This window comes from Corythoichthys intestinalis, chromosome 22 (genome assembly GCF_030265065.1).
Source record: "Corythoichthys intestinalis isolate RoL2023-P3 chromosome 22, ASM3026506v1, whole genome shotgun sequence".
Lineage (NCBI taxonomy): Eukaryota > Metazoa > Chordata > Actinopteri > Syngnathiformes > Syngnathidae > Corythoichthys > Corythoichthys intestinalis.
Window position 1 is genome coordinate 2,275,927 of NC_080416.1, and position 25,404 is coordinate 2,301,330.

The 25,404-nt window shown below is 39.9% G+C and overlaps 1 protein-coding gene across 2 annotated transcripts in view; it reads right to left on the bottom strand.

Annotated features, from left to right (window-relative positions):
- stt3b (STT3 oligosaccharyltransferase complex catalytic subunit B) overlaps positions 1-25,404 on the bottom strand; it is a 114,486-nt gene that overhangs the window by 19,846 nt on the left and 69,236 nt on the right. For both annotated transcript variants that reach the window (XM_057827149.1, XM_057827148.1), the window contains exons 8-12: positions 15,894-15,942; positions 15,300-15,454; positions 12,709-12,920; positions 8,935-9,122; positions 2,015-2,186 (exon numbers count right to left, since the gene is read on the bottom strand). In XM_057827149.1, the coding sequence (XP_057683132.1) occupies positions 2,015-2,186; positions 8,935-9,122; positions 12,709-12,920; positions 15,300-15,454; positions 15,894-15,942 (776 nt within the window). The remainder of the gene's footprint in view (positions 1-2,014; positions 2,187-8,934; positions 9,123-12,708; positions 12,921-15,299; positions 15,455-15,893; positions 15,943-25,404) is intronic.

A 25,404-nucleotide genomic window follows, 5' to 3' on the forward strand; every position in this document is an offset into this window, starting at 1 on the left:
AAAAGTGAGGTAATTTGCCGGATAACACTAAATCACATCTGGTATAAGCATTCATTAATGCTCAGGACAGTGTCATGTCATAATTATGGTCGTCTAAAGACAGTCTTATGGTGCCACTGTCAAATAATGTGTCACCAAAAACCATAACTAGCAATTAATGAAACAACTGGAACAGTAACTGAAGAAATATTTAGCACAGAACATGAGTTTTGATTGTTATTCACATCTGTAGCACTGCAATGTATGCTAGGAGGCATGTTAGACGACAACAGTGTTGAAAGTAATAGCAGAGGTTGACTGTCTCCCCGAAGGGATCGGTGATGGCCAAATGAAGCTTCTTGAAGCAATGAAGTTTTGAACCAATTGGCTGCAAAGCTTCATTGCTTCAAGAAGCTTCATTTGGTCATGGTGGTTCATTTGGTCTTTTGACAGTCGTATGGTGCCGCTGTCAAATAAAGTGTTTCCGATTAATATCTTTTGGTGTAGATATCCCATATCACAGTGAGGACAGCTGCGGCTTACGTATAGTCCAGTGTGGCTTATCTATGAACAAATGCCGTTTTTTGTGTCAAATTTGGTGGGCGGTGGCTTATAGTCAGGTGCGCCTTATAGTGCGAAAATTAGGGTATGTTTTTTTTTTATTAATTCCCCGTATATTTAGTTGTTTTTTTGTTGACAAATGTGAACAATTTGTTAAGAGCATTGTTAAAAAAACTATTTTTATAGCATTTAAGCTAGCGTACTTTTGCTATGCAAGTTAGCCACTTGTTCTTTTTTTGTACATAGAACCTCATTAATTTTCATACCATTTGATGCTAAGCTGAGGTATTTTAATGGTTTATGTTCCTAAACCGATTACTCGTTTATTCCAACTAACTAGTTCATAGATGAATCGACTACTAAACCTGCAGCCCTAATTTTGACGTATTTCGGTATCACCTCCTGTTAATATTGCATCACTTCCTGTGGATTTTCCGGGATTTCGGACGCACTTCCTGTTTATTTGGGCCACTTCTTGTTGATTTCGGGGCATTTCAGAGTCACCTGTTGATACTAGGTCACTTCCTGATATTTGGGCATTTATAGTTGTCATTTCCTGTTGTATAGGTCACTTCCTATCGATTTTGTTTTGATTGTTGATTGTTTTTTTTAAAATTTTTTGTTCAGGGTATTTCAGGTTAATAACAGGTCACGTACTGTTATATTTAGTCACCTTAATCACACAAATGACCAATTTCTGATTTTATCACGACAATGTCAAAATAAAAGCATGCGATTCTAAATTACAGAATGAGGAGCTACGTTTCACACCCGTTTTTGCTGACATCTATTAGAATAGATATTCCATGTGCTACTGATTCCTCCAGTGGTTTACAGTCTAGCTAGCACATACAGCTTAGCTTTGAAAGTTTTATCGCATTTGGAAAGAGGGGAGGGACGATTTTGCTTGCCAACCATACACACTATCCAGAATTTTGGACACAAGCAAGCTTTAATCTTGGAAGTTGGCCGCATTCTTGTGGATTAAACTTTTTATGACACTCGTAAAGTTTCTCCCTTGCTTTGTGAAAGGAAGTTTCTCCACGAACAGTTTAAGGTAAGCTCACATAAAGCAGAGCGGCAGCCAGTCGCCAATTACGCCATTTAACTGGTCGTGATTATATTTCCAAGAACGAGATAAGGAGGCAGAGAGCAGATGGAGTTTTATACTAAAGCATGTTTAAATGGAGCAGGGAGCGAGAAATCAACACTGCAACTCTCCTACAGTACGTGACAGCAATTAACTGTAGTGTCCGTAAATTAGATGCTTAAGAAAACAACATTATTAGGCTCATAAGGAGAGCACCGTTTGAATCGGCGATTTCATTTAGGGGAGGAAAAAAACAGCACCGAGATTAATCTCCCGGTGGCTGTCGGAAGAGATTGTTTTTCTGTGCATACGTGCATTAAAAATAGCGGCCGAACATGAAGCGGGAGCAAGCACCACTCGCTTAATTAGATTATAAGAACTCACCAGCGCTATATGGCTGTTGTTCCACGTGTTATTATCGACGAGTGTCGTCCTGTTGGCCATCCCTGCAATTTGATAGCCGTAGTCCCACCATGACATGACACGTGCGTGCTCGTCTGTATTCTGCCTCAACCAGTAATAGGCCTCCCGGAAGTCATCAAGAATGTTTCGTGACCTGATAAGACAGAGAAAGGGAAATACTGTAGTCAAACACGGCCATTTTTACTTATCTTGTGGTCATTGTATCAACTGCATATTGTTCTGGGGCCTCTTAACAGGGGTAAGTTCACATAGCAGGAACAATTATCTTCCCCCAAAACAGACCAATGTCACTTGGTTCAGACATACAGTGGGGCAAATAAGTATTTAGTCAACCACCAATTGTGCAAGTTCTCCTACTTGAAAAGATGAGAAAGGCCTGTAATTTTCAACATGGGTAAACCTCAACCATGAGAGACAGAATGTGGAAACAAAAAACAGAAAATCACATTGTTTGATTTTTCAAGAATTTATTTGCAAATCGTGGTGGAAAATAAGTATTTGGTCAATACCAAAAGTTCATCTCAATACTTTGTTATGTACCTTTTGTTGGCAATAACGGAGGCCAAACATTTTCTGTAACTCTTCACTCTTTGCTTGGTGTAAAGAAATCAACTGTGGGAGCAATTTTTAGAAAATGGAAGACATACAAGACCACTGATAATCTCCCTCGATCTGGGTGCATCGTGGTCATTTTTCTCGGGAACCTTTTGTTGACTTCTGATATGGTGACCTTGGAACGAGTTTGCCTCTTCACCTGAGTCTGTGTCTATTTCGCCTTTCTGTTTGATCGCTTTCGATCCAAAAATAAATGGTCAATTTGTTCTCAGTGAGCCTTCTTCAAACCTTTCAAAATGGAGTCAGTACAAAGGGTTAAGACTAAGGTGAACGCGTGGAGTTTGGTCTGCTGGCCGGATTATCGGGGTCTCGCCAGCCCGGGCCATTGGAGCTGCGCCAGCGCGGGTCCGGCTGGTGCGATTCCGGCGGTCTGGCTCGAAGGTCAGATTCCTTCAACCAATAAACAAAATATTATGCTTTTGGACTCCTTGGATCGTTATTTGAAATTTTAAAGGGTTAATTCTGACTTACACGGAAATTTTGGTAATGTCACCAGCGTAGAAACGAAACTCGTTCGCAACCTGGGGACTACCTGTAATTAAGTTTACAGCTACAGTTTGAGCTAAAGTTGTTCTGAATTGGAACAACATCAGTCCGGCAATGTGAGTGGTGTTACATCTTGTTGAGATGATTTTTTATTAATGTGTGGGTCTGTGTGGGAACTTTTTAGAGCTACGCTACACCCCGAAGACGGAACATAGCTGCGGCATATGCTTAAAACAAACATTTGTGTGACCTAGAAACTCCGCAATAAGTAGCCATATCAAAGCTCATGCTGTCGTACACACATCAATATTTCAACAAATGTGGGATGAAATATGCATGTCTTTCTGCTCGTCGTGGAGACGTCCACTTTCTCCTAGTTCAGGGGTGAGTAAACTTTTTGACACATGGATGGCGCGTTAGAATGAACTAATATTGGTAGATCAACTCATATTCAGTTCCAGTAGGAACAGTGGTATCGATAAGGGATGTGGGCGACTAGCCGTTTCATCCTTTAACCACCTTACTCATAAGTGAACGTTTTGCATTTTACTAGTCGATTAAACGCAGTCTCATGCATCTTGTTGGAAGTGTGCAAGGACTAGCAGTGCAACGGTTTGCGGTTCAAAGCCGAACCATACGGTTCGCCCTGTCCGGTTCAATACGCCTTTATGAACCGCGCCTTTTCGGTTTTGCTTTTATTCCCAACGCTTGTGGAATGAATTGGTCGAGCTCTGTGTGTGACGTGAAGCACAGCTGTGGAGAAATTCCCGCCCCGCCGCAAGTAAATGTCCGATCGCTGTCAAGCACCTGTGTAATAGAAGCAGAGAAATGCCCGCTCTCGCTTACGAGCGAAGTGAAAGTGAAACAAGAAAGAAAACAAATAGCTATGGCGAGCGGAGGAGTGGAGAGGAAGCACCGGCTTCTTTCAAATCTGCGGTGTGGCAACATTTCAGTTTCCCCGTGGACTACAATACGGAGTGAGAGAAAATATTAGTGCTGCAACGATTACTCGATTAACTCGAGTATTCGATTAGAAAAAAGTATTCAAATTAAATTTTGTTGCTTCGAGTATTGGTTTAATTAAAGTGGCGTTGTAATGGTTTATTTTGAAAGTGTTTGCATTTAGTTTTATTGATTAGGGTGGATACTGCCCTCTGTGGCCTATACTACGAAGCCGGTTTTCTGGCTTAGCAGGGTAACTTCGAGAGTAACTTTATCACGTGCGACGTAAGTTCGCGGCAATGCGAGACTACGAAAGGTGGATATGTTGGAACCGAGAAGTGTTGCCATGGCAACACACGCCACACGCCAAACCTGGTCGTGTCAGAGTTAGATCTTGCTTAACATCATGATTCCAATTAACCACGCTCTATTTAAACAGCACTCCTCCGCGAACGTGTCCTCCTGACAATGACAGCGTACTTGGACGACCTATACGACATTGGCGCGCGGATTGTGAGGGGCTCTCTCCGGAGGGCACGGGTATTTCGGGACCGCCAGAATCCGCTGGCGTACCCGGAAGATGTTCTCCATGAAAGATATAGATTTTCAGCTGAGGGAATTCTTTACCTGTGCCAACTGATCTAGGCAGACGTCACTAATGTAACCCGCCGAGTCAGGCCCTCACAACCGCGCAGATTGTGTGTGCCTGTCCGTGCGCTCTTTCGCCAGGGACACTATATGTATTCCATCGGTGATGCTGAATATCTGCGTAAGAACACTGTATGCCGTGCGATTCGGAGTGGGGTATGGAAACGCTTCAAATTGATGCATTTATAATAATCATAGAAATATGTAGACTATTTAAACATTGAGAAAACTTTTTTTCTGCCAACTCGAGGAGATTAAATTAAATGTCAAATCCACTGATAGGACAGACGCACAAATATAAAAGATATAAATGTTTATTGAATATGCATCTTACAGTCTTGTTTAACTGTGAAAAATCGTTACAAAAGACTGGCTTTTATTTACGCAACAACGCATGGCATCCCCGCATTTCCTTCTTCTCCTGAGTCCTCACAAATATGACATAATTTTTTTTTTATTTGGGGGGGGGTGGGGGGTGGGGGGGGGATTGTCGGGCTCGGGCCTGCAAATCAAGTTTATTGATTGGACTCTGCTCGGGTCGGGCTGGATTTTTTTAGGTCCAAACTAAAAAAAAGAACATACGTATTCGTACAGTCAAGGGGACTAAACATACAATCATCCTGTTTCGTGTGGTGATGCGTGACAATTATTTCTTACTGTTAATGTCCCAAATCTTATTTTATTGTCCTGACAGCAGGCTTTATTTCTTTTCGTGGACATAAGTAAACTGGCATATTGACGCATTCACAAATCACACGATCTGTAAATTCGCTGTCAACAGACCCGTTGCGCTCTACTCGTCAAAGCGGTGTTGGATTTCGCGGTGAGGGTGGATTTTAATTCCTCATAATTCCACATGATCATCGCGCATTCCTCCTCCGTGAAGTAAGGTGCCCGTGCCGTCGTCACAAGTAGTGTTTGACTCTGGTCACCGCCCCCTTTTATGTGAACGCGCAGTAACTCTGACTGGGTTGACACAGGTTCGACTAGTCAACCTCATAATCAGCGTCGTAGCACCGATTGACCACAAACTAGACAACCAGGTTTTGTCAACTCCGGTTACCCGATGGTAAATTGGATTACTTCTGGGGAGGTTGAACTCGGTTCGTAGTATAGGCCACTGGTCTGCCTTTGTTCACATGGATGAATCCAACTGCTCCCTGTTGAGACCAACGTAAGCTAAGTTTTTGTTTGAGCTCATGTTTTTTAATGCATTCATAATTTAGTTTATAGGTATATTTAGCCGTTTTTTGTGGAAATATGTGTCTGAACCATTTGTTAAGAGCATAAAAAAAAAAAACAACAACATTATTTTATAGCATTTAAGCTAGCGGACTTTTTCTATGCAAGTTAGCCAATTGTTCTTTTGTTGCACACAGATCCTCATTGAAAAAAAAAAATTTGTACCGTTTGAGGCTCAACTCAGGTATTTTAATTTTTCATGTTCCATCCGATTACTCGATTATTCGAACTAACTAGTCCATCGATTAATCGACTACTGAAATATTCGATAGCTACAGCCCTAGGAAATATTGGGGGGGGGGGGGGATTTGCAAGCTTTGCTCAGCGCTTGTTCCCTATGCTAAATGCAACACTTATAACATGACTCCGGCACCACAGCCGGCATCACCCACAGATATCACTTTCTCAGAGCAGCACAACCCCGGGATGACACCAGTGAAAACACACGGCCGGCTTCGTTAATTTATTTGCAACGCTTGACCCGCGTTACATTGTTCCCTCGCAGAAATATTTCTCCAACAACGTAATCCCCGACATTTATGAAATGGCACGCAAAGCCATCGAAGATGATTTCACGAAAGCACATAGTTTTGCCCTGACGACTGATAGTTGGACGTCCCGTGCTATAGAGTGCTACTACCTAACTGTGACGGTCCACTATAATTCATACCTGTCATGTTGTACGGTCTCAGCATAATTTGTACAAGTGAACACTGATTTTTAAATGTGTACACCGTACGTTACGTTCAAAATCTGTATGTTGTTCATGCATTACGTTTTTTTCCTCCATTCGGAGTTGTCAACGTTTCGACAACGAGACAATGTGTGTTAATACGTTGGTTGAATGACGCGAGAAAAGTCAGACACGGAGAGGGAAGAGAGTTTGTTGTGACGCTGTAGCAAACGCGATGCTAGGCTAGGTGGCTCCAATATTTCCTGACTGTAGCCGACAGCCTACAATCTACGCCTAGATATCTCATGCATATAGAACTACATGGGAAATGACAGACGCGGTAGCGTTAGTAAACAGCCGCCATTTTAGAGCAGTAAACTTCTCAGAAAGGCTCTGTTGTCGTGAACCTTCCTAGCGAACCTAAATAACTTTTTATCTAAAACACTCCTAAATCGGCAAAATCTTGACTTGAGTCCTTTAAAGGATGAAACGGTTTGGTAACACTTTATAATAACTATCCGTTTTACTAGTTAATAGATCCTAACAAGGAAACAAAAGGTCGAGGCAGGTGCCATCGTTGTTTATCGACGAGAGAGAGTTGCGTTCGTGTTTTATCAAAAAATCGCTAAAATGGTTCAAACCTGTCATGCTATGTGGTTTACAAATAGCCCTTTGTCTCTATGTAGTACCCATAAGTTCCCGAACGCGAGAAAAAGAGCTGGACTACGCAGACAATGAGTAAAGTTCGTCAGTGCTAAGAGGGCTAATTTTGCAGACCCAGCCTCCGGCACGGTTTTGTGTGGTGCACATTTTACACCTGAAAGCTATACGAACTATGGGCAAATGAAATCAGGTTTTGCTAAGAAATTGCTGCTGAAAGCAGATGCGGTGCCCGGTGAACGAGGACGATGACTGGCTCTGATGAGACCACCCCAGGCAAAGGAAAGGAGGGAAATGGCCAGAGTGAGTACTCTTTTATAATAAAAAACATCACGCATTGGATATAGGACTGGACACATGTATAAATTATCGCTCATAAAATATATAGAACAAATCCTCTAATCCCATTCATATTTGTGTCGGTTGGCAGAGCGAAACCGATGATAGCATATTAAATGATAATTATTCTATACATTACTTTATTTTGCGGTCACGGTGTATCAGCTTCACAAAAAGAAATGCAAAACAAACCATTCGGTGATTCTGTTGCCGCCGGCCGGTGTATCATCAGTGTGATTGCTCCCCTCAATGATCCTTTCATTAGGCTGCATTGGCTTTTGTTTGGGCTGAAATTGATAACCCAAAACACCAAAGAAAGGTTCATAACTCTCCTCGTCACCATTAGAAGAATGTTCGTTACGTCGGATTGGTTGCTGCAAATAGAAACAAAATTGTCCGCCATCATCGCCGCCATTCAGTACTAAGCACTGAGCCGGTTGTTTCCCTATAGTGACGTCACGCACTCAATATGCTAGATTTCCGGCATCTTGGGGGCGGGTCCTTTTATCTTGACGAGCGACCTAATTTCTATCATTTTTTTGGTGTTGCGATGTGTGTAATTACACGAAGTGGCATGACATGAATTCAAAAGGCATGCATTGATGGATAAATGATGGAATATTAGCATTTCCCCAGGTGTTGTCATACCCTTTAAGCTCCATCAACTAGCATGGGTATTTAGAATGGGGTCAACCATATTAGAACACCCTCTAATTGCTTAACAAACTTAAAAAATACTTCACAAATCAACAATAAATCATTTATCAACAGTTTACTCATGATCTATAAACTAGTAAAATGGATAGTTATTATAAAGTGTTACCTTGGTTTTAAAATTTTCACATGTTGAAAGTAGACAGAAGGGAACTAATGCAAAAACAGGAGCAATTTTATCAACTTTTAACGGTTGATTCACAACAATAAATGACCTCCAAACATAGCAAAGGTTACTATGTTTTTGGGTTTTTTTTTTTTTTTTTTTTTTTTTTTTTTAATGGGGGGGAAAAAAAAAAAAAAAAAAAAAAAACATGAAAGGTATCACCAGTTACTTTGCCATGTAACTTTTTTACTACTGTGTGTGTGTATTTCAGTCGTCAGTCACTACAATAGCCAAAGAGCTAAGAGGCATTTTAACAGTCAAAAATGTTTACATTTTAAGTGTTTATCTCATTTTCTTAAAAGCAAAATAAAGGCAGTTGCAAAAAAAATGCAAAACCGAGGTTCAAACCGAACCGTGGGCTAACTAAACCGTTGCACCCCTACCAGGGACACATACCCGTCATGGTTGTATGATGCAAGCACCACACTGGGGCTTGAATACGCATTGCTGGTGACCCAGGTGCAGTGGACGGCAAACATCATCAGCAGCATCAACATGAGCATGGTGACGATGGACTTGATGTTTGGACCCAAACCTTCTTCTGCTTTTTCTTGCTCGGACACATGCTTTCGCACTTTGCCAGCCTAAAGGGGGAGACAAAATGTTTATCAGGGTGGCGCTCCATAAATAGCGCACACAAAGTTGATTAAATTACCGGATGCACGACCCGGGCAAACTATCATGTTATTCGTATGATATCAACTAACATGTTAAGCTATGACTTAAAATGTTATTGGTTCGGTTATTGGATTGGAAATCTGTAGATGTAGTGTTATAGACTCATATCAAATCACTCATTCATCATGTGATAATGCTTGAAACTGGGCAAACGTATCGAGTAGCTTTAGTTGAATCATGGATGAATCACAGCTTCTCTGAAACGGCTTGAAATATTGGTGGGGTGTGTAGATGAAAGCTGAACGTCTGCCAGACTTCCTTTTGAGCACAAAGGGTGCAGACTGCAGAGCCAAGTGAGAACAACAACAACAATAGAGCAGCAATGACAGGGAGTACTAGATCCGTATGGTTCAAGTGGCAATTCAGTTTTTTGGCTCACAAGTAGAAGCATTGGGATTTGAGGCATTAGCTGCTTCAGGGATGGGCTTAAAAATATCAGATTTATTTTCAACCCCCACAATGATCACATTTTTTATTTATTTTCTCCTTTTTATTGTAGATTACACAAATAACAATGACCGAATTTTCCGAACGATAAGCACTTCTTTCAAAGTTTGGCTGGGCCTGCGATTTATACACATGTGTGACATATGGCGGAAAACACTCAGGTGAATTGACTCTGAGAGCCCCAATTTTGCCAAATTTTAAAATTGTCCGATATGCATGTGTGATACATCATTGGTGAGCTTAAAATCTCAATTTTCTGGGGGAAGAAAAATTTTGAACAGGAGGGCATTTTTCAAAAAAAAAAATATGCGAGTGAATCATTATTTTTTAAAATAAACAAAATATTAGACATCAATTATGATTCTTAGCTAAAACGCCAGACATTTTGATTAATAAATATAATTAATTACCTTTGTTTTATGGCTGTGTTGAAACAAAAGCGGTTGCGTGACATCTGTAAACGGGGGTTTTCAGGGTAAAATGGACAAATTAAAAATAGTTTGCCGCTTAATGCTCCATAAATCTACTATGGCAGCATATAGACATATTGTTCTATCAAACACAACAGTTGTTTTGGCTTAAAATACAACAGTTTCTTTTAAAGAGAAGTGCAAGAGCAGAAACTGCTTTTTCAGTCTTGTCTGTGTTTTCGGCCACATATATATATATATTAGCTTTTGTTTCACTCAGACCCCCTATAGTCTGTTATATTCTGTTTTTGTAAGGGCACAGTTTTCTGGAAAAAACTAACTTGTCACGTTAATAGAAGCTTATTTAGAATGTTCTCCATTTTGCTATTATTAATTTTTGAGGGCCCTAAAAGGTGGAAAGGCGCTATACAAGTGTAACACCATTTACTATATATGTTTGTTCTTAGTTTCTAATTAATTAAAAATGGTCCCCACAAAAATATGACTTCTTAGTTTTTTTTTTTCATCTTCATTTTCCATTCTTTGGCTGGTGCGACTTATAGTCCCAAAATACAGTAGACTATTCCAATCGAGTTCTACATTTTGCTTTATTTCCCCCGATACTAAAGCATTACACTGGGTAAGTTTTTAGTATTTAGAGACGCCGGTGGACCAAAGCCGTAGTGTTTTGCCACTCCGGAGCCCTGTAACTAACAAACAGCTTACAAATGAAACAGAATTTGTTGAAATCAACTCCACCAACTATCTAAACCCCTGCTAACTCGAAGATTAAGCCCAATGTCAAAAATCCTGAAATGCTTTAAGGAAGGCTGCGTTTCCCATGAGGACCAGCGCACACCCGCACAGTGTCATAAAATCATGATCTTCCATTCGCCTGCAGATGGATTAAACGACATTTCTGTTCCCAGTGGCTGTGTGAAGGATGAAAAGTAATAAGGTAATGAATTCAGTTGTGGCTAAACAATAGCATATGACATTTCGCAATAGAGGTGTGCGAAATTTCCGATTCTTAGATTATTCGCGATTCGGCCGTGGAAGATTCAAAAACGATTCACAAACATCCAAATTCCGATTACTGAAATATGTCAAGTAAAGCGGAAGTAAAACACACTCAGTGCGCCGTGCGGTCTTCGGGACGCAATGAGGAACGGAGCGAGAGTAGCTAAACATCATGCTTGTCATTACCCGGCCCCTCGGGTAATGCCAATGCTCAACTCACGGCTCTAGCTCAACTCATGCCGCGAGATAAAAAAACAACAACATACCTGACTTCTGCCGACAGCTGCTACAAAGTACGTCCACATAATGGTACGGTAGATATCATATTTATATAGGACTAGATGCAAAATAGACTCGGTGGCGTTAGCAGCACATGTACAGAAAGCTAGATGCGGGCGTTAGTAAACGGCAGCCATCTTAAAGCAGTAGACTTCCCTGCAAGGCTGTTGTAGCGAATCTTCCGAGCGAACCTAATTAACTTTTTATCTAAAATACTCCTAAATTGGTAAAATATTGACTTGAATCTATCTTTATAATAGTTTTAAAACTTTGACATGTCAAAAGTAGACAAAAGGAAAATCATGGAATAACGGGGGCAATTTTAACAACTTTAACGGTTGATTCACAACATTAAATTGAATGTAGTTTAAAGCTGCTGATACAGAATGGGGATTTGAGTATATTATTTATCGTTTTCAACTGTTAACTTGATACTGAAATAGTCGTTTATTTAAGCCTGTGAGGCTTTTTTTTTTTTTTGCAGTTTTTGTAATTAATGTACAAAACATTAAAAGCAGTTAATAGCGGAGGGGGAGGTCATCAATAATCGATTTATAATCGAATCGTAGCCTCTGAATCAAAATCGTATCGTTAGGTGCCCAAAGATTCCCACCTCTAGTTAGCAACCATGTGGCTTCGTGTGGCAACCCCCCCCCCCCCCGCCACACCTGGTAGCTTATTTTTTTCCCTCCTTGGACAAAACTTTTGTCTATCTTGTTGCTCTGCCATCTTTGCAGAATTTGCGCAAAAGTGTCTTTTATCACAAATGGGGAAAGGGTGTAGTGACGTATGCCGGAAAGCAGTCAGCACATTTGTAGTTTTTTGTGTGTGGCAGGTTAAAAAGTTACCTAGTGTTGCTTTAAATTCCACAGAAAGAAAAAATCTTTTTGAAAAATGGCACGAATCGGCCCGATTTCTGATCAGGCAGGAGGCGTCCAGGAGGCATCCAAACCAGATGCCGAGCCACTTCAGCTGGCTCCTCTCTACGCGGAGGAGTAGCGGCTCGACGCCAAGTCCCTCCCAGATGACCGGTTTTGTCCTACTCTCGCCTCGTCTCATCCCGTCTTTCCTGTTCATTTTGCTTTTGCTGCTCGTTTTGGTTATATCATTAATGTTCCTCTCGTAGGAGCATTACACTGATTACATCTACATGGACAATAACTCCATTGATGTCCAGCTCAGTCAAAATGATAACAAGAACAGTGAGCAAAAGAATGGCTTTTTTGACTCGTTTTGAGGGCCCTCGGCTGCACAATGTAAATCAAGCACCCCTGCATGCAACAAGACCGTGTCAAAAAACAGTACAGTACAGAACACTGCAATGATAGCCTCCTACCTTATCATAGAGATTCCCAGAATTCCTCTTGTCGTCCTCATCACTGCTGTCTTCAGCGGGCGGTTTCTCCCGCTTGGTGTCATCTCCCATGTAGTGTTCAAATACGCTGGAGAAAGCCACGGCTGACAGCATGCACACCACCGGAGTAAGTGTCAACATTAGACGCACCATCACGCCGGCAAAATACACGGCGCTGATGGCGTACAGGGCCACTGCAGGAGAGAAGAAACAACACGGATGAATCATCACCCAACACCGAAAAGATACGATGGATGTCAAAATAGAAAGAGAAACTAGTGTTGAGAGTAAAAAGAGTCCCATGACAAAAAAATAGTAGCCTCAGGCTCAACTAACGAGTCTTTTCAAGTTCTCCACATTAAAGAAAGTGCGCTCGTCGCTTTTCCGTCCTTGAAAAGCCGACCTGGATCAACAAGTGAGTGCCTAATCAATAGCAATAACTGGCTGATTAAGTTGTCGGAGAAAGAGGACCGAATGACTTTTCCATTGCTTAAAGGTTCTCTGCCCTTGATCAAGGGATGTACCATTCTTTCAACATGAAAGGGTGCATTATTTTGTGAAGTTTAATACAAGGCTGTCCCTTCAGGGTGGAGAAAATTCAACCGCTCCAGTCAGCAAGCACTCCAGCTTATCAATCCCACCTTCGTCACAAATACAATATATTAGTCCTTCTTTTTTATCTCTCTGGGTATCCTACGATAGAGTCCCTTTTCATTCAGACGCCGACAGATTGTAAGGATTGACAGTGTTGTACCCTGGGACTGCAGGGCAGTTTGAACTCTTTTTGGATGTTAGTCGAGGTTCTTTATCCAACATCTGCACAACCTTTCATTGAAACCTCTCGTCAATTTTTCTTTCCCGTCCACATCTAGGGAGGTTAGCCACAGTGCCATGGGCTTTATTCTTATTGATGACACTGCGCACGGTAGACACAGGAAGAATCAGGTCCTTGGAGATGGACTTGTAGCCTTGAGATTGCCCGTGCTTCCTCACAATTTTGCTTCTCAATTTCTCAGACAGTTCTTTGATCTTCTTTTACTCAATGTGGTACACACAAGGACACAGGACAGCGGTTGAGTCAACTTGAATCCATTTTAACTGGCTGCAAGTGTGATTCAGTTATTGCCACCACAGGTAAGTAACAAGTACAGTTAATTACAAAAATTAGAGAAGCATCACATGATTTTTCAAAGGGTGCCAATTAGGGTTGTTCCCATCATGTTTTTTTGCTCCTGATCTGATCCGGATCGTTTTAGTATCTGCCGATCCAGATATTTCCCGATCCGATTGCTTTTTTTTTGCTCCCGATTCAATTCCAATCATTCCCGATAATTTTTCCCGATCATATACATTTTGGCAATGCATTAAGAAAAAAATGAATAAAACTCGGACGAATATATACATACATTCAACATACAGTACATAAGTACTGTATTTGTTTATTATGACAGTAAATCCTCAATATGGCATTTACATTATTAACATTCTTTCTGTGAGAGGAATCCACGGATAGAAAGACTTGTGACTTTGTATATTGTGACTAAATATTGCCATCTAGTGTATTTGTTGAGCTTTCAGTATATGATACTGTAGCCATGCCGAAATGCATGATGGGAAGTGGAACCATGACTGCGTAGTGCTACCAATTGATATATCTTCTCTGCGTTGGGAAATAACATAAGGTGTTAAGAAAAAGATGAATTGCTACCTTGCTTCCCCACATTGCTTCCCAAGATATTTCTAATCGTGGGAAGGATTGTAAGGCTTTAGCCAATTAATTAAAGGCTCCAATGGCTGCCAAAATTCACTCTACTCATTTTACGCTGCCTTTTATCTCTCTATAGAGGTAAAACGGTGCGTTGTAGATTGAGCGCGACAATGTGTGAGTGGTTTGTGCAGCGCATGCATTAATGGCATTAAATATTTTAATGTGATACATTTTTTAAAAAATGAATTACCGCCTTTATCGAGATAAATTTGATAACCCTACCTTAAGCCTAAACTAAAGACTCTGGATGAGTGTAACATATTATGTCTGTAACGCTAAATACAATTAGAAAACAATTTAATTAAAAAAAATATATATATTAAAAAAAGGCACGGCCGATATTTTTTTGCCGATTCCGATACTTTGAAAATGACGTGATCGGACCTCTAGTGCCAATACTTTTGTCTGGACCATTTTTGGAGTTTTGTGAAAAATGATAATGATTTACACCCCCCCCCCCCAATTCTCTTTTGTGTGTGTGTGTTTTTTTTTTTTTTTTTAATTGCAAGCAAAATCAATGAAGATATTACTAACAAAGCATTTGTAATTGCAATCATTTTCTGGGAGAAGTTGAGCATTATCTGACAGAATTGCAGGGGTGCCAATGCTTCTGGCCAGCAGTGTAAATATTTGTAGTCCGATGACTTGATTATTCAAACTAACTAATCGATAGATTAATCGATTAGCCAAATAACCGATAGCTGCAGCCTCAAATCTTACCTACTTATTGATGATGAAACATTTGAAAAGTACATAGAGATTACAACATGACCTTGAAGCATTTTTCTTTTCTAATTTAACTTACCAAACACTCTTTCGTCATTTATGTTCTTGATGCAGAACCAGAGGCCGGCTGGGAACGTGCACACCAGGATGTGAAGGTCGAAGAAGAAGGAGACCCACGTTGTCGGCTGGTGCTCTGACACAGACGCGATGATGGGGATGTGGATCTTGGCATAGCTAAAGCGGAAAATTGGAAAAACAGACATGAACGTTTTGATCAAATGATACGATAACTCCTCCAGTAAAAAACAAGTTGAAAAGATGCACCACATTAATAGTGTCTTTGTAAAGAAACAATAAAGTAAACTGCAGTTTAATTATGCTCTTTGATTCCTCTTCTTTTGTGTTTGTTCTGTTTAATCATAATAGTCTTTTCCAATACAACGAGAAAAAGTTTTCAGTGACTGCAATGGGGGGTCTGTATCCGCTCTGAAAAGAAAAATGAATCTGCGTAGCTTGAGAACTGATTGGCACGCACATCTTTGTCGCGTGAAGATCACAGGCCACATGCTGCTATGTGGCGCAAGCAATATTTGTCGCAGTGTTTAACCCTCTACGAAATGGTACAGTGCTACTTTCTGCTGCATTATAGGACACAACATTATGTTCAACTTACCCAGTGTCCCATAGAGAGTAGAAACGCCCGCTCCAAGGAGCAATGTATCCTAAAGATTCAAGGAGGGGAAAAAAAACAGTTACCAACAGGTATACTCATTGCTATCTGACCTTCAGGTATTGAAATAAACATTTAAACTTCCTTAGGACAATAAATCAATGTGATCCCTGCCTTCCAGTCGCATAAAATGTCAAATACGAGTTCCGTTCCTACGCTAGCTAGCTAATTTGATAATAACTATCCAAAAAGTCCAAAAGTATTGCATTTTGTTTAATGATGGAGGATACACTGCCCGACTGAGAAGCAGACTCAGATGTCTGACGTGGATAAAGGATAGCTGCGCTCTGGTTTGGCCCACATGAGGCAAGAAGTTGTTTCAGCTAATATACAGTGCCCTCCATAATTATTGGCACCCCTGGTTAAGATGTGTTTTTTAGCTTCTAATAATTTTTTTTATTCAAATAATATGGGACCTTAATGGAAAAAAGAGAAAAATCCAACCTTCAATACAAGTGCATTTATTTAGTGGGGAAAAATCCCACTTAAAGAAATAATTATTTGACATCGAATAATGTGTGACACAATTATTAGCACCCCTGGTGTTAATACTTTGTACAACCCCCTTTTGCCAACAAAACAAGGTCTGGGGACTGTGATCGCCATGGGAGGAGCTTGATTTTGTATCTGGTGAACCATTTCTGTGTAGATTTGGCCATATGTTTAGGGTCTTGGTGTTAGTCTTCAGTTTTTGGGCAGAGGGCAACAGATTTTGACCTAAAATGTCCTAGTATTTCAAAGTATTCATGATGCCATGCACCCTAACAAGGTTCCCAGGGCTTTTGGAAGCGAAACAGCCCCACAGCATCACTGACCCACCCTTATACTTCACAGTAGGTACGGCCATCTCAGTCCCCAGACCTTGTTTCTTTGATTTTTCTCTTTTTTTCCATTAAGGTCCCATATTATTTAGGAAAAAAAGAAGCTAAAAGACACATCTTAACCAGGGGTGCCAATAATTATGGAGGGCACTGTATGTTTGTGTATGCATTTGTATTTGAGTTAGCAGCTACAGTTTGTGGAGTGAGGGAATCTGACCTTCCAGCCAGACCGTCGGAATTGTGCCAGCCGAACCGCCGGACCCGCGCTGGCGAAGCTCCAACGACCAGGGCCGGTGAGACCCTGACAATCCGGCCAGAAGGCCAAACTCCACGCTTTCACCTTAGTCTTAACACTTTGGACTGACTCCATTTTGAATGGTTTTAAGAAGGCTCACGGAGAATAAGTTGACAATCTATTCGGGTCGACAGCAATCAAACAAAGGAGAAACAGACACTGACTCAGCCGAAAAGGCAAACTCGTTTCAAGGTCACCATATCAGAAATCAACAAAAGGTTCCCAAGAAAAATGACAATGCTTAAACATTCAGTATTTTGAAGGCTCTCACGGGGCGGGCATTGGGCAGGACGAACTGTGTTTTTGGGATTATTGTCTGTTTGTGGATTGGACAGGAGGATTCAGGATTTACTGTTGTCCAGGCAACGAGAGTTGTGGATTTTGCCACCTCAGTGTCAAAGGGGCTCTTGGAGTCTTGTCAGTCGTGTTATCAGTTGGATATCAATGGTTCTCCAATGTTTCTCGTGTTGAGACAGAGCGTCCCGCCATTTGTTCTGGACTGTCCAGGAGAACTGATTGCGAGTCAGTTGCATGACGCACACGTTGGGCTTCCGGGATAATAAGGAGTCATTTATCTTTTATGCCCTATATTCTGCTTGTTTTCCTTAAACTATGGTATAAGTGCTATCTATTTTATATTGAGTCTGTTAGAGTAATATATACAGTCAAACAGTAAATACGAGAAACGATACTATTCCCTGATTGATTATATAAGTGTGTTACAGTAATGCAAACAGACAGTGCCTACGAGAAAAGGTACTATCTCCTTCATACGTGTGAGTTAGTTGTAAGTTAGCATTTTATAGCGTTAAAGCTAGCGGTTTTGCTACTTTTAGGTTAGTTGGTGCCTAAAAATGTAGTTTTTGTGTATGAGTGCATCCAAGAATTGCACATTTTTATTAGCTCGCAGTTTATGTATTATTGAAGCATGTGCATAATGCTGGCATCGCTATGACACTACCCATTGTTAGAGTAACGAAGCACATTCTGCCTAAAAATGTAGTTTTTGTGTACGAGTGCATCCAAGAATTGCACATTTTTATTAGCTCGCAGTTTATGTATTATTGAAGCATGTGCATAATGCTGGCATCGCTATGACACTACCCATTGTTAGAGTAACGAAGCACATTCTGCATAGGGTGACATAAAACTGAAAATGGCCCTGATGGTTGTGCATCCGAACTGATACGAGTGGCAGTACAAAGGCCGGGCAGATCAGCAGTCAGTCGCGGGGCTGACACGAGCGATTAAGATCGCCTTTCAATTGGACTGCCAATTTGGCTGGCAGCTTCCTTTCATTCTGGCCAATGTGACTTCTACCGGCTGTAGTTTGTAGTTGGCTCATTTGGGGCATTATACTGCAAGTCCAACGTCCATTTCACTCTACTGAAAGCAAACACAGTCGCTGCCATTTTACACAAAAGGTAAAGGAGCCCAGATGGTTGAAAAAAAAACGACAAAAAACAATTTTTTGCAGCCATATCATAATCTAGGTGGTTCAACAGACTGTATAATACAGTGCTGTAAATATTTGCCCCCTTCCTAATGTCTTTTGTCATCCATGTTTGTCACACTCGAGTTTCCCACCAACCAAATTTTCATTAGTTTCATTATATTTGTGCCGTCATGCTGATTAACCCCCCCCTCACGATTTTCTTCCATATTTTAGACCAGTACAAATAAAGCAAACAATAAATGACGAATCCATGGATTTCATAATGATATTGGCGGGGTCGATTAATAGGGGGCCCGCATTGTTGGCGTGGCCGTCAAAGCTGACCGAGTGGAATCACAAAGAGCTTTTTTCGTTGAAAATTCTTGTGAATAAATGCTTACATTCCTGAATTCTTCATAGAGATGGACATAAAACAGTCTCAATCACTGCGCCACGCCTTCAAGTAGGGAGCCATCCCACAATCCGCTTCAGTTATTCGCAGTCGTAGCAATCCAACGCCGGATGTAAGTTGAAAAAGTACGAATGCTGTACCGCATACAAACAGGAAGGATTGTCTCAGGAGTGATTTGATCAAGGATTCAAAGTAATTCCTATATTTTTTTTGTTTTTTCACAAGAATTTTCTCTCTTAGTTGTAAGGCTGCCGCCACATTGTCTAACAGACTTGCATAATTCTTTGACATATTTACGTAAAATATATGCTAAACTACTAAGTTTTTTTCTCTTTTAACAAAGAATCGAGACCGTTTTACATTCAGATCTATAAATTCGGGGATTGAAGCATTTATTCACAAGATTTTTCAACGTAAAAAGCTCTTTGTTGTAAGGCTGAGCCACATTGACGAACAGACTAGCATTGTACTTCAACATATTTACGTAAAATGTATACTAACTGCCCGTTTTTTTGCTCTTTTAACAAAGAATCGAGACTATTTTACATCCATATCTATAAAGATTTCAGGGATTTTAGCATTTATTCACAAGAATTTAGATAAGAATAAGAATTTACATCAGGCAGCCGCTACATTTGCTTACTGACTAGCATCATAGTTTGCAATATTTACGTAAAATAAATGCTAACTGCATTTTTTTTTTTTGCTTTTATCCAGGAATCGACTGCTTTACATCCATATCTATAAAGAATTCAGGGATTTAATCATTCATTCACAAGAATTTAGATAAGAATAAGAATGTACATAAGGCGGCCGCTACATTTGCTTACTGACTAGCATCATAGTTTGCAATATATACGTAAAATAAATGCTAACCGCTAGTTTTTTGTTGTTGTTGCTCTTTTAACCAAGAATCGAGATTGTTTTACGTCCAAATCTATAAAGAATTCAGGGATTTAAGCATTTATTCACAAGAATGTAATTGTTGTAACTAGGCATGTGCTGGTATGAGATTTTGACGGTACGATAACCGTGAGCAAAAATACCGCATTTCACGGTATGCCGGTATTGCAATTATAGCTCCAAAATGTGTTATTTTGAGATGTATGGGTTAAAAAAAACTTTTTCCATTAAACACGATTTTTTCCCCTTTTTTTTTTCAGAACATAGTTGCAAATTGGAACAAGAATATGTTGTTAAAATAAACAAATTATCAATACAAAAAACAAATATTTTAAATAAAATTAAAATAAATATAACTTATAGACTATACCCACAGCTCAAATTGCTCAAGATTAGAGCAAGAACAAAATAATTTCTATAAAAAAGTAAAAACACTTCTGAATAAAATTTTATACTGCATGACTTTTTTTTTTTTGAGGGTGGAAAAGCTCAAGTGAAGTTTCGCCATTTTCAGCCACTGTGTCAACTCTAGTCTACATGATGTCATGCCTTTGTGTTAAAAAGAACATAAAGAATTCATAAGTTAATAAGTTAGTTAAAATGTGTGAGTTAAAATGTAAATATTGTTGTGGAAAGATTTCATCTAAAAAAACACATTGGGAGTGAGACCTCTCCTTGATCCAGCGAACGAGGGTTTGTGCTTAGGGTAAGATCATCTTTCGCAATTAGCATCTTTGACGCATCCATTTTTCCCCTTCATTCAAGGGAATCAAGCTTGTTTTCTCACTCTGCGGCTGTAACACTCGACGAAGTTGCTCTACCAGCTAAGCCTAGGCTAACATTTGTCTTTGTAAGCTCTTAGTTTGTGTATTAAACTTGAAAGGAAAATGTGTGTTTTGTTTTTGGCAAACTTTTTCATGGTGCTAATCTGTTGAAGCTACTCACTCATTGAAAAATACAATTGTACAACGTTTTAAATGTATTCATTTTGTATATTCCACTTACCACGATTTGAGAGCTCAATAAATTAAAGAAAAGTACGCCTTATGTTTGGAGTATTTCTTTTTGGGTTTGCTGGCTGTCTAGCCGATAGCGTCACTTTCACACGCAGCAACAAACGGCTGCCGCGCCAAGCCACTTCTGGCTGCATTTTTGACACATGAAAAATAGCGAATACCGTACTACGGTCTGACGGAAAATTTTAGTGGTTTTGAAACCGCCACGTTTTCACACCACGGTAAACCGTGAAACCGGTAACCGGCACATGCCTAGTTGTAACTTGTGATTTAATGACCAAGTAATGCAACTGAAATTTTTATTATCTTAAAACGAGAAGGAAAAAAGAAAAATCAATAAATGCGCCTCAGTTGTCTGTGATGCAACAAACAACATTTGAATGCAAGCTTGGTATGCCATTTTAAAACAACTAATTATCCTGTGTGCTGGTATAATGACTGCTCGATATTTGTGCTAGCTATTAAAATGTTAAGTCAATTACAGGTACAAAAAAATGACTGGAGACTAGAAAGTTAAGGGCTCGCATGACTGTAAGAATGTGTCGCGCGTAAAAGAATATACTGACAACTTAATGGAATTCTCTTATTTATACACATAACGGGAAGCATTTAAGCTACAAATGACTAGGCACAAGGCAATTCACATGTGCATACATATTTAAAGCTTTGATCTGGAATACATTACAGTTTTGAAATGTTGCTTAAGGGGCTTTCATGGTGCGCAACAAACGCCCGTACAAAACAACAAAAACAAATTCGGATGCATATTTTAAAGAGCAACGTTTCACATTTTTGAACTGTGACTCATTTGCTTCCATCTCTAACAGTTGCAAAGTCTCTTGAAAACACCACCAAAATATTTTTTAACAACACTATTTCCATCCGTATTTACTTTGTAATTCAGAGTGAACAGTTTGGAAATAAATGGAAGTGTGAGAAAGAAGACTCATTTTCATTAGTTGTCAGGGTGTACAAATACTACAGGTCCTTCTAAAAAAAATAGCATATTGTGATTAAGTTCATTATTTTCTGTAATGTACTGATAAACATTAAGACTTTCATGTATTTTAGATTCATAACACACAACTGATGTAGTTCAAGCCTTTTATTGTTTTAATATTGATTAGGGCTGCAGCTATCGAATATTAGAGTAGTCGATTAATCGATGGACTAGTTAGTTCGAGTAATCGGATAAGGACAGTAAAATACCTGAGCTGAGCCTCAAACGGTATCGATTAAAAAAAAAAAAAAAAAAAAAAAAAAGGGAGGATCTATGTACAACAAAAGAAATGGCTAACTTACAATGAAAAAGTCTGCTAGCTTCAATGCTATAAAATGCTAAAGTTTTTATTTTTACAATGCTCTTAACACATATTCCCACAAAAAAAACAGCTAAATATACCTATAAACTAAATTATGAATGCATTAAAAAACATGACCTCAAACAAAAACCTAGCTTATGTTGGTCTTAACAGGGAGCAGTTGGATTCAGCCATGTGAAAAGAGGCAGACAAGAGGGCAGTGTATCTACCCTAATCAATAAAACTAAATGCAAACACTTTCAAAATAAACCATTACAATGCCACTTTAAACGAATACTCGAAGCAACAAAATTTAATTCGAATATTTTTTTCTAATCAAATACTCGAGTTAATCAATTAATCGTCGCAGCACTAATATTGATGATTTCGGCTAAAAAGTCAGGAAACACCAAAAATCCCTATCTCAAAAAATGAGCATATTTCATCCAACTAATACAAAAAAGTCAACTTTCAATTAATTATACCAGCTATGCAGTCAATACTTGGTCGGGAATCCATTTGCAGAAATGATTGCTTCAATGCGGCTTGGCATGAAGGCAATCAGCCTGTGGCACTGCTGAGGTGGTATGGATGCTTCGATAGCGGCCTTCAGCTCATCCACAGTGTTGGGTCTGGTGTCTCTCACAGATTCCCCACAGATTCTCTATGGGGTTCAGGTCAGGAGAGTTGACAGGCCAATTGAGCACAGTATTGCCATGTTCAATCTTCATCTCCATAAAGCTTTTCAGCAGATGGAAGCATGATGTGATCCAAAATCTCCTGATAGCTAGCTGCATTGACCCTGCCCTTGATAAAACACCAGCAGCTGACATGGCGCCCCAGACCATCACTGACTGCGGGTACTTGACACTGGACTTCAGGCATTGTGGTATTTCCTTCTCCCCAGTCTTCCTCCAAACTGTGGCACCTTGATTTCCGAACGACATGCAAAATTTGCTTTCATCTGAAAAAAGTATTTTGGACCACTGAGCAACAGTCCAGTGCTGCTTCTCTGGAGCCCAGCTCAGGTGCTTCTGCCACTGTTTCAGGTTCAAAAGTGGCTTGACCTGGGGAGTGCAGCTCCTGTAGCCCATTTCCAGCACTCGCCTGTGCACGGTGGCTCTGGATATTTCTACTCCAGACTCAGTCCACTGTTTCTGCAGGTCCCCCAAGTTCTGGAATCGGCCCTTCTCGCAATCTTTCTCCTCTTCTGGTTGTGCGGCGTCTCCTGCCACACTTTTTCCTTCCCACTGAGGTGCCTTGATACAGCACTCTGGGAACAGCCTATTCGCTCAGAAATTTCTTTCTGTGCCTTAGCCTCTTGTTTGAGGGTGTCAATGATTGCCTTCTGGAAAGCAGTCAGGTCGGCAGTCTTGCCTGTGATTGCGGTTTTGAGTAATGAACCAGGCTGGGAGTTTTTAAAAGCCTCAGGAATCTTTCGCAGGGGTTTCGAGTTCATTTGTAGATTCAGATGATTAGGTTAGTAGCTTCTTTCGAGTACCTTTTCATGATATGCTAATTTTTTTAGATTTTTGTTTTTTCTTGACTTTTTTTTTGCCAAAATCATCAGTATTAAAACAATAAAAGGCTTGAACTACTTCAGTTGTGTGCAATAAATCTAAAATACCGTATTGACCCGAATATAAGATGGCCCCGGTTATAAGACGACCCCCTTTTTCAAGACTCAAGTTTGAAAAAGACTTTTTGAACACCAAATTTTTATACAGAAAATAATTACAGTACATCTGAAACAAATGATTATAACAATATAGTTGAGAGAAAAAGCATGTTATTTTGCCTCATTCAAGTCTTAATATCTGAACATTTGAATATGTAAAGTGCAATCACATTCGTAAATGAATGGCTTCTGGTTTTTGAAATGTAAATAAACCGATCTATTGTGATAAAACAATAAAATTGCAAAAACTGCTTTAACCATCAAAGTGAAGTCTAACTGTAGTCTTGAAACAAATCTGAATAAGGAAAGACATTGCAATAAAATAATGCCAACTGGTTAAACTTGAGAGTGGGTGAGATTTGTCATGACAGAACATCACTTCAACGATATCTGGCGCCATCTAGCGTCGTGAATGGGTACAATGTCTAGACCGTGAATATAAGACGACCCCCACTTTTTCAGTCTTATTTCAATGCAAAAAACACCGTCTTATATTCAGGCCAATACGGTACATGAAAGTCTAATGTTTATAAGTACTAAGGGTGTAACGGTACATGTATTTGTATTGAACCACTTCGGTACGTGGTGCTCGGTTCGAAACGGAGGCGTACTGAACGAGTTTCTGATGTAATGTAACCTTACTTTTCGAGGCTGTGAGTCGATCGGATTACAGTTTCTTTGTGTAGATTATATTTACTCCGTCTTCTCTACTATAATGAGGACCAACACGGTAGGACAGTATACACCAGAAATGTCAACGACGCGACAACATGGCCGCAGTAAAACGCGGGCATTAAAGTCAATCAGCCAATGCACACCAGTCGCAGTGCGGCCGCGTGTTAGACGCGTCCCAGACGCGACGCACGCGAAAAGAACAGCAGAGTTTCTTATTTGACGCGAGACGCGACCCTGCTGCCTCAATATTACGACCGGTAGCTAGGATTGGGCAGACCGGAAGTCACTCGTGTAAAAATACGGTGGATCCGGTGGATTTTCAAACTAATATGCAATCGTAACCCACTTTTTGAGTCCATCAGATTTCGAGTGGTAGATCGGGGCACAGTTCACTTGTCTTTGTTGATTTACTGCAGTCTTCTCTGCTATAATAATAACCAACACAGTTCTGTGTTCAATACAAAACCCTCCTACCACAACAAAACAAGTAGGAACTAAAGTTATACAACATAAAATATACAATATAAATGAAGACTACATCACATTGTAAAATATAAACACATAATAAAATAAATAAAAGCCCATTTAAATAAATTGAAATGAGCTAAAACACCTGTAATTAAATAATAAGAATAATACACAGATCCTGCTTACACAATTTATTAATTTCTGTGTGGCGCTTTAACTTGAGAAAATCCACCAATAAAGCTTTTGAAAACTGTTCATAAGAACAAAAAATGATTCATTGAGGCACTTCATTTGTAAAATACATGTTAAAATCTTTGTAATTGGATTACTTTTCTCTTTAGCACAGGACTTCTTTTTTCTTCTTTCTTTCAGAAAGAAAGCTGACTTATACGCGGGGTCTGAAAGGCAAATTGTTGTCAGATTATCTTTAAATACTCGCTACTTTTTGAG